This window comes from Cyprinus carpio, chromosome B23, assembly GCF_018340385.1.
Source record: "Cyprinus carpio isolate SPL01 chromosome B23, ASM1834038v1, whole genome shotgun sequence".
Classification (NCBI taxonomy): domain Eukaryota; kingdom Metazoa; phylum Chordata; class Actinopteri; order Cypriniformes; family Cyprinidae; genus Cyprinus; species Cyprinus carpio.
The window spans coordinates 3513687-3523569 of NC_056619.1; the positions used below are offsets into that span (position 1 = coordinate 3513687).

Here is a 9883-nt window from a genome sequence, read left to right on the forward strand (position 1 = left end):
ACATTACAGGAATAAATTACATTTGAAAGTATAGACAACTGTTAAATCAGATTTCACTGCTTACTGTTTACTGTAATTTTCATCAAGTGAGTGTATGTACGTATCTGTTCTGTCAAATAGCTTCAACACAGTAGTGCTAAATGCAATTTACATCGTATCGTATTGCAGATTCTACATGGATTATGTACACCTTTGAGCAGAATTGCATATCAAGTTATACACGTGTAATACGATGTGATGTGTAATATGATTTCTTCCACTTCGCTTAGGTGGGAAATTATAAGCGTGCTGTCAAGAGAATTGACGACGGCCATCGACTCTGCAATGATCTAATGAGCTGCCTTCAGGAACGTGCCAAGCTCGAGAAGTCCTACAGCCAGCAGCTCACTGAATGGTCCAAGAGGTGGAGGCAGCTGATCGAGAAAGGTCAGAACTCTAAAGCTTCTTTCTTCATCCTCTCAAAAGTTTTGAAGCATAAACTGTTATTGGAAAAAGCAAACTGTGACATAAATCGTGCCAATAAAGTAGTCGTCTCAGTATATTCTGTGCATGTGTTTGTGTGACCAGGGCCTCAGTACGGCTCTGTGGAGCGGGCCTGGTTAGCCATGATGACTGAGGCCGATAAGGTGAGTGAACTTCATCAGGAGGTAAAGAACGGTCTGATGAACGAGGACATCGAGAAGGTGAAGAACTGGCAGAAAGACTCGTACCACAGACAGATAATTGGTGGCTTCAAGGAAACCAAAGAGGCAGAGGAGGGCTTCAAGAAAGCCCAGAAACCCTGGGCGAAGAAACTCAAAGAGGTACGAATAAAAAGATTTGAATGATGCAGATTCTGTGTTAACATACCTTAATGGCATTATTTCATTAATATGCATATACAATATGCATATAAATAATTGAAATGCATGTTAAATATGCATGCATTCTGAAATACTGTTGATGTTTTAAGCTTACAAGAGGTTTATAGCAATAGTACTCAAACATGATCTTTCATTATTTACTCACTCTTTCCAACCCCATATGACATTCTCTCTTCTGTGGAAAAAAGGAGAAATAATAATGCTCAAAAGTTTAAAGAAAAAGGCCCAAATCAGCACGATACTATACCACATTCACTATATTCCATGTCATATGTGATAGCTGTATATGAGAAAGACTCAAATTTAATTATTCATTAACACAAATTTCAAATTTAATAAATCATTGAGCTGTTAACATCTGCAGTTGGACTATTGAATCAGTTAACTTATCTAGTTAGTTTAGTTATGACATTTAGATAATTTGTGAACAAATCATCCAGACCAGTTTTGTGAACTGAATCAACTGATTAATTGAAAAGATTAGATTCAAAAGAACTCTTTTTTTTGTTGTTGTTTGGACATAAACATGTAATGGAGAGCTATGTCCTCACACAAAACTGTTTTAGAAGACTTGGTATATAGTGCATAGATTCAGATGGTCTACTTTTATGATACATTTATACATAATTTTTGCATTTAAAGCCTGGAAGAGCATTGTAGTCTCCTCAGTTGTAACAACTTCTCTCAATTTCAGTCATTTAACTAACCATTCTCTAAGCTTCATCCATTCAGGTTATAGTTCATGTGTGGCATTTCTGGTTGCAGATGGAAACGGCAAAGAAGACCTATCACATGGCATGTAAAGAGGAGAAACTGGCTGCAGCCCGTGAGGCAGATGCATCCGCGACTCCTGACCAGCAGAAGAAACTCCACGAGAAGACAGAGAAATGCAAACAGGATGTGCAGAAGGTGCGAAAAATATTTAAAGTACTATTCACTCAAAGTATACTTGACTTTTCCATGTTCCTCATCAGTGTTGAATGTGATTCATATTAGGTTACAGCCATAATATATTTTGTTTTTGGCCAAAAATATTTCCAAATGAGAGCTCATGTTTTCGAAACAAAGTAAAGCACAGACTGGATGCATGTGAGTGGAGTGGAACGGCAGCAATTTCACCATCCGCTCCAGATCCACTCCTGGTTTTTTTATTTCCTACTCGATCCTGAATTTCTGACACAATCACACACATTTGGCCTAATGCATGCCACATGAGCATGCATTTTCAAAACCTGCACTTTTTTGTTGTAACACTGAATTAAATTTAGTAAATTAGTTTTCTTTTTTTGAATGATTTACTTAGATTTGTTCTCCTTGTGTACATATAACAATTCTATTAAATAAAGACATAATATTCATATTGGAAAAAAGTGCTGGATCTGGAGCCCATCTCCACTGAGAGACATTTGCCTTCTGTATCTTATATCACTCTTACAACTATGAGCCATTAAAATGAGTGAGAACTTTTATGTGACGTGTTATTACATTTAAAGATATAACAATCACTCTTTCCCTCTACTGAACACATTACTCTGTTGAATAATTACATTACAGTCCTGGAAGATGTAAGTCGGATATATAATGGTCTTGAATTATTAATGTGTGGATACATGAAGACTTTTTTAAATAGATTTTGAAGAGGCTTGTAAGCACAGAAATTGCATATTCAGAGCTACTTACATGTAACTTAGCTTTCTAGTTTTTGTATATGTAATATATGTGTTATATATGTGTGTTTGTGCTGCAGGCGAAGGAGAAGTACGAGAAGTCTCTGGACGAGTTGTCGAAGTGCACACCGCAGTACATGGAGTCCATGGACCTGGTGTTTGACCAGTGCCAGCAGCACGAGGTCAAACGACTGACCTTCCTCAAAGAGGTTCTCCTGGACATCAAACGACACCTAAACCTCACAGAGAACCAAAAGTCAGTGTAAACCCCAAAACCAGTGTGTCTGCGCTGATTCACATAGATATTAGTTTGTGCTTGAGATATGCATAAGACGTGAGCATATCATTCTTTTGAGGTTTCAACTAACTGATTGATTTTTGAGTCGTGATCCGATTCACTGGAGTGAAAGCGATACAGTTATCTAGTTTACTTTAAGTTAAGTTCAGCTGTATTTGTCAGAGCTTTTTCTGTGCTTTTGTTTTCCATGTTCTAGCTATGCATCAGTGTACCGTGAGTTTGAACGCACCATTCTGGCTGCCAACACACAGGAGGATCTGAAGTGGTTCAGTAATAATCACGGTCCTGGCATGCATATGAACTGGCCCCAGTTTGAGGTACACAGCTTTTAATGAACAAATATACATTTAACAAGGTTTTAACAGTCTTGTGCCCTTTTCAGGTTTCTGGGTTTATTAAAAAGGTTAGGGAGCCCAGGGCTAGTTGTCACAAGCTTTAAAATCCCAGTTAAGTAAAAGGGTTAATTGTTTAAATTCTTCCCTCTATAAGCTGTTTTTCTTAAACCTTGTTTAACACAGTTTTAAAGTAATTTTCTTCTCCCCCCCAAGCTATCATACAAGCTATATATTTCTGAATCTGCTCTTCTCAGGAATATAATCCAGATGCCACCAATGCTGTTGCCAAGAGAGAAAGGAAGAAGCCAGATGGAGTCGCTCCTGCTACTCCAAGCACAGAGCATGCAGGTCAACCAGGAGACCGTGGCAGGTCAGACATCATCACTGCCTTCCCCATTCACTTCCAGTGCGCTTTCTTTTATCTGCAGTGCAATAACCTTTTCTCTTTTTAGAGGTTGATTGCTGTCTTCTTCACTCTTTGAAGTCCTGAAGTCTTATTTCTGCCTGTACATGGTTCTTGAGATGACTATATGGTTCTTTAAAGAATAGAAAGATGTAGATGTCATTGGGGCTAAGTGTTATCGTGAACCTTTCTCGATCCATTGGGTGATGGGGGATCAGGATCGGGAAAGGTTCATAAGCCAGGACTTGAACTCGGGACACACGAAGCGCAACGGCGCTACATGTCATCACACTGCCATGATGCTATCAGCGCCGATAATCTCAATACTTCTGTAATGGTACTGAAAAGTCTTATTTTCCTTCAAACAGGGGAATCAATCTATCAATCAATCAATTTGACTGGGTAGATGCATTAAAAAACATGACAATTAAAATAAAACCATTTAATTTTATCTGTAATTTTGACACATATTTTATGCACACCCTGTGGTAATTAAATAACAATCAATCAAGTCATTAATATTTTTTAACATTGGCAGGGGTTAAACTGGACTCTTAATTCAAAAAGACTTAATGGACAAAATAAGAAGCACCTATAAATGAGTGTAGTGTTCAAAGTATTTTACATCTCCAGTGAAATCATCATGAATGTATATTGTGACTACTCAATATCAGTCGGCCCCAGAGCATGCATTATTGACTGATTGGTGACTGATTAAGATTGACTGATTGATTGAAATATGATGCACATAATGCAGGTGTTTTTTTTGAATAACAAGAGTTTAAAAGGTTCTGTTGGCATCTGGCTGTAAAACTAGTTCTAATCTGAAGCTTTACAAGCGCACAAACTAAGGTGTAATCATTTGCTGTTCTTCCGTGTTAACAGCATGCGTCTCCTGTCTTTGTCTAGTGTGAGCAGCTATGAAAAGAACCAGGCGTACTCCACAGAATGGTCAGATGACGAGCAGCCCGCGGGGTACTCGGGGAATGAGACGAATGGTGGTGCGAACTCTTTCGAGGATGACTCGGGCAGCAGAGGAGGAGTGCGGGTGCGAGCGCTCTATGACTATGAAGGGCAAGAGCAGGATGAGCTAAGTTTCAAAGCAGGTAAAGTACAAAGCAAAATAAATGATGTTAGGTCATCACAACAGCTGTCATCATCTATATGAATAGTTTTTGCTGAAGTCTTTATACTGAATGTCATCCATATACCACATGATTTTTTTGACTTTACATATGGCAGATATGTCAGTTATAATCTGCATCACTCGCAGGGGATGAATTAACAAAGATTGAAGAGGAAGATGACCAGGGATGGTGCAGAGGCCGTCTGGACAGTGGCCGGACAGGCTTATACCCAGCCAATTACGTTGAGGAAATCTGATCACCTGACTGGAGGACAACACTCCTTTGGAGGCAGCTCTTATTGTCCGATATAACCACATGGCAAAAATGCCAGAGACTTAATATGAACGACTTTCCCTGAAGATGTGCAATGCAGTCTTGTTTAAAATCGAAATAATCTTAGTAAAGATAGCCACACTGTATATATTGATCTGGGAGGCGGGGAAGAGCTTGCTCACTACTAATATCTATTTGCAAATATTTAAAAAGCATATACATGGGTGCAAACAAGCAGATATGAACAAATAAATGACCCATCAGTTATGCAAGTGCAGGCTACACATTATTGGTGCAGATTACATGTTATTTGAAATCATATTACAGACATTAGCGTAAAATCCAACTGAACAGATATTCGCGTGGCTACTCTGCTGTATTTTAGTCCAAAGTTCATCTAACAGAGTCAGTGTGCAATTATGGGGTACTTGTCCAGTGTCACGTGTTAAACAGAAAATGATTCACAACGGGCTGTTGGGCTTTCCTCTTTCTCACCATCAGTCCATGCCTGGTTGCGCTGATTATTATATTAGGTATCGTTCTCTTGATGTCTGTGTCTGTATGCATAGCAGCATGCGCTATGGAGCATGTAGCCGTTGTTTCCTCAGGCCATCTGTACTGTATGCAGTTCCCACAGTGACCACAGAGGGCAGCAGCCTCATGTCAACCTGGGAAATCTCAGGCTATGTTCAGAACAAAATACTATATTAACAGTAGTATTAATACTGCATACTATTTTTAAAGATAGTATGTGATACAGTATGCATTATGTGTGTATGCGGTATACCTTAGTCAGGGTGGTGCCATATTTAATTTGAGTTTTGAATTTTGAAACTATGAGGGACTGAAGTGCAGTGTGTTCAGTGGATTGTACTGCTTCTGCAGCTGAGGAAACATCTTTATGAAAACAATTGTTTTGAAAGTTGTGATTTGTCGAAAAAACACATGATCTAGGACTTTTACACAGTGTGTGCCATTGTTAAGACTGTAAATCTCTCCCTCACAGCCTCGTTTTCATCCGTGTTAAATTCAACATGGCTTCTAACCAGACTAAGAGCTATTATTGCATGTAAGTGGCATCCAGATATCATCACACAATACAATTGTCTTGAAATTTAATTTAAAATTGTGCAAAAATGTCTCATTATTGGATGACACCAAAATGTTTTGTTTTTTTTAAACAAGAATTATTTTTATTCGTCACACATCGCATCATGGGATCTATACTATGTTTTAAATAAACAAAATCATCTGGGTATTCCATGCACTGTACCCAGTATGCATACTAAAAACTAAAAAAGTATGTAAGCATGATGTTCTGAACATAGCCACAGCTGTCCAACTGGCTGATCATTGCACAGTGTCATCTCATGTTTGTCAAAGTCATGTGTTGTTCTTAGTTTCTCCAAGAAGGTCTTGTATAAGCATTGTCTCTATTTGGCATCCCTTCATGGTCACCTCTTGATACCAAATCAAGGTTTTTTAGGTGGACATGAATGTTTCCTCTGCATGATTTGGGCTACTTATGCACAGCAGATTGAACAGACAAAAATCCGTGAGTGAATTTCACACCTGATAAACCACATGCATCATAAGTTCAGAAGTTAGTGGTATTAAGATTCCCTGTAGTTTCATGGCTTAACTAACACGCTCTGATTTTGCATCAAGACTATTGTTTAAAACATGTAATAAAATCTTTTCAATTCTGAAATGCTAACTAAAATAAAAGTTGAAGCATGGTGCCAAACTATGATTTGCAGGCAATATACAGTACAGTGGGCCAGAAAGTATTTGGACACTTAAAGGGATAGTTCACCCAATAATGAAAAATCTGTCATCATTTACTCTATTAACTATTAGTTGTTCCAAACCTATATGCGTTTCTTTCTTCTGTTGAATGCAAAAAAAGATATTTTAAAGAATGTTGGTAACCAAACAGTAGTAGTTATTGACTTCCATGAAATTCAGTGGTTACTGTTGGTCTTCAAAATATATTCTTTAGCGCTCAACTGAAGAAAAATCAATACAGATTTGGAACAACTTGGAGTAAATGATGACAATTTTTTTTTTTTTAATTGAACTATCGCTCTTAACCACTCATTGCATTGCATTGGATTACAAAATATCACACCACTTATTGTATTTGACAGAAAGATAGCACAAGCACAAAACAACAACAACAACAAAAAAACATAAAGCAGTCTTAGGTTTGAAATGATAAATGGCTGAAATCATATGCAGAATTTTGACATTTTTATTGTCTAAGCCGTTTATACAGATTTAAGTGTGACTCAAGTGTCCCAATACTTTTTGGGGCCATTTTATTTTTATTCCTCTCAAAGCTGAACTCTGTACGATGGTAAGCCACGATTTTGATAATGCAAGCAGTGCCTGTTTTTTTTTTTTTTTTCTTCAGATTACATTACTGAAAGTATATAAATATGTGGAGTTGTGAATCATTCATGGATTTTCAGTGTGGGACTGAAAAAAAAAATAATGAAACAGTATGTGACATAAATAATACATTAAGAGGAAAGACCCCCCCCCAGCAGCTTTGTGATTTGTCTAGAACTTGCATTGTTAAAATATTCTGCAACATTTACACAAAAAGAAGTACAGAAGGGTACACATGTCAGGGTTGTATCGGGGAGTATCCTCTATTATATTCAGTGTGTATGAGTTGTGTTTATGTATAGAAAATAAAAATGTAGTGTTATAATTGTAAATGCTGGGTAACAAAAGATCAACGCTTTGAAAAAATAACACTGTAATGCTCTATAGGTACCATATTGTATTAATTTGATTTTGGATGCGATGAAATCATTATGTACCATACCTGTATAAATACGTGTGGGTCCACGCCGTCATATTTGTATATGATGATGTAATTTATTAAGATTATATTCTTACTGTAACTGTACAACTGTGTTGAGTAGAAACAAACACCTAAATTGAGACAGTAAAAAGCTGTGTAATGTAAATGCTATTTTTAATGTTGATTTGTACTTTATTCAAACGAAGGGATGAAGGTTTATGTTGTGAACGTTTCTCTTGCAGTGTAGAGGACATGTGTGTTCATAGTTAGTTGATGTAAATCGACCTCCTTGCTGGTGTATTGCCTCCTCATCCATAACATAATGTTCATTTATATACACATAAAGTTTATGATTATGAACATGATGATCAAAATTATGTCAGAAACCTGATTTGAAGTTTTTGTGCTGATGTCAATATTGCAATATTAGTTTGGAAGGAGAAAACATGTTTGTTGAGAAAAACTTGCAAAATGTGTGCGCCATTTTTGTGAGCTCGTCATATTGAGAAATTGAAACTAGTTTTTTCTTTTACCAAAATATTTTACATGCTTTCATTTTTTTTTTTTACCAACTCATTTGGAAAGGTTCACGCAAAGGTTCACATTAGCGCAAGGGATCTAATTAGAAAATGTTGTACGTTAGTCAAGACAAGTCACCAGCGCTTTATACAACACAGATTGCGTTAAAGCAGCTTTACAGTATTAAACAGGAAAATATTGTCCATAATGCAAGAGGATGATAGAGAACACTCAATTTTCCAGTTAAAGTCAATTCATAATTGATTCAGTGATGTCATGATCAGGCTCAGTTCAGTTCAAATAGTATCTGTGCAATCATGCCAACAATATTGCCAGAAATTGTGTCCACAATTTAGCCAGCCAAAGGTGATTAGCACTTTTCACAATGCATATTGTCCCAAAGTAGCTTTAGCAGAAGCAGAAAATAGTGTTTGTTAGGAAGAAGACAACACATTGGAACCAGTTCTCAAGGGAAGAAACCCATCTCCTCAGAGTTGTAGCCTAATGGTTAGAGAGTCAGACTTGTAACCTGAAGGTTGTACCAGCAAGTAGGTGGGACTGAATGACCAGTGCTCTATTCCATCCTAATTAATCAGACCTAAGGTGCCACTGAGCAAGGCATCGAGCCCCCAGTTGATCCCCAGTTGCTGCAGCAAAAATAGGAAAGCACAAATTCCAAGTAGCCAGACTTCACCTTCACTTCACCTTATTTGTACAGTGGATTTTAGTGGATATGTTTCATCAGGACGTGTTTCCTAAAAATCAAATCCATAATCTAAATAATGGTAACTTAGTAGGGTCCTCTACCAGCTGAGCAACAGAATCAGGAGGGGAAAATAAGGAATGCAAATGTCCATGAACCACAGAATACTTGTAATAACAATCACTAGTTAGTTTAAAGGGATACTCCACCCCAAAATGAAAATTGTGTCATTAATCACTTACCCTCATGTCGTTCCAAACCCATAAAAGCTCCGTTCATCTTCGGAGCACAATTTAAGATATTTTGGATGAAAACCTGGAGACTTGAGACTGTCCCATAGACTCCCAAGTAAATAACAGTGTCAATGTCCAGAAAAGGTATGAAAGTCGTCATCAGAATACTCCATCTGCCATCAGACGTGCAATCTGGGTTATATGAAGCGACGGGAACACTTTTTGTAAGCGAAGAAAACAGAAATAACGACTTAGTATCCATCATGAGGCACCAGCATGGACGCTCGCAGTGGTCAGGAAAGCACCTTAATAATGGTTATAACAAATTAGTCACCTGTCCAACTAATATCTGAGGCAAAACACTACAATAATTGTTAATAATCAGTATTTTAAAATCTATATTTCTGAACTATACAAACAATTGAATGAATATAGTCAAGTCAAGTCAAGTCACCTTTATTTATATATTGCTTTAAACAAAAAAGATTGCATCAAAGCAACTGAACAACATTGATTAGGAAAACAGTGTGTCAATAATGCAAAATGAATTAATTGAATTCAGTGATGTCATTCATTTCAGTTCAGTTTAAATAGTATATGTGCAATAATTTGCAATCAAGTCAACGATATCGCTGTAAATGACGTGT

General features: G+C 37.2%; 1 protein-coding gene across 2 annotated transcripts in view; it reads left to right on the forward strand.

Annotated features, from left to right (window-relative positions):
- Window positions 1–7146, forward strand: part of pacsin1a (protein kinase C and casein kinase substrate in neurons 1a) — a 35774-nt gene extending 28628 nt beyond the window's left edge. For both annotated transcript variants that reach the window (XM_042750242.1, XM_042750243.1), the window contains exons 3-10: window positions 270–426; window positions 568–803; window positions 1629–1772; window positions 2611–2786; window positions 3025–3145; window positions 3418–3533; window positions 4476–4672; window positions 4840–7146. In XM_042750242.1, coding sequence (XP_042606176.1) covers window positions 270–426; window positions 568–803; window positions 1629–1772; window positions 2611–2786; window positions 3025–3145; window positions 3418–3533; window positions 4476–4672; window positions 4840–4949 — 1257 coding nt within the window. In that variant the 3' untranslated portion in view covers window positions 4950–7146. The remainder of the gene's footprint in view (window positions 1–269; window positions 427–567; window positions 804–1628; window positions 1773–2610; window positions 2787–3024; window positions 3146–3417; window positions 3534–4475; window positions 4673–4839) is intronic.
- The last annotated feature ends 2737 nt before the right edge of the window (window positions 7147–9883 follow it).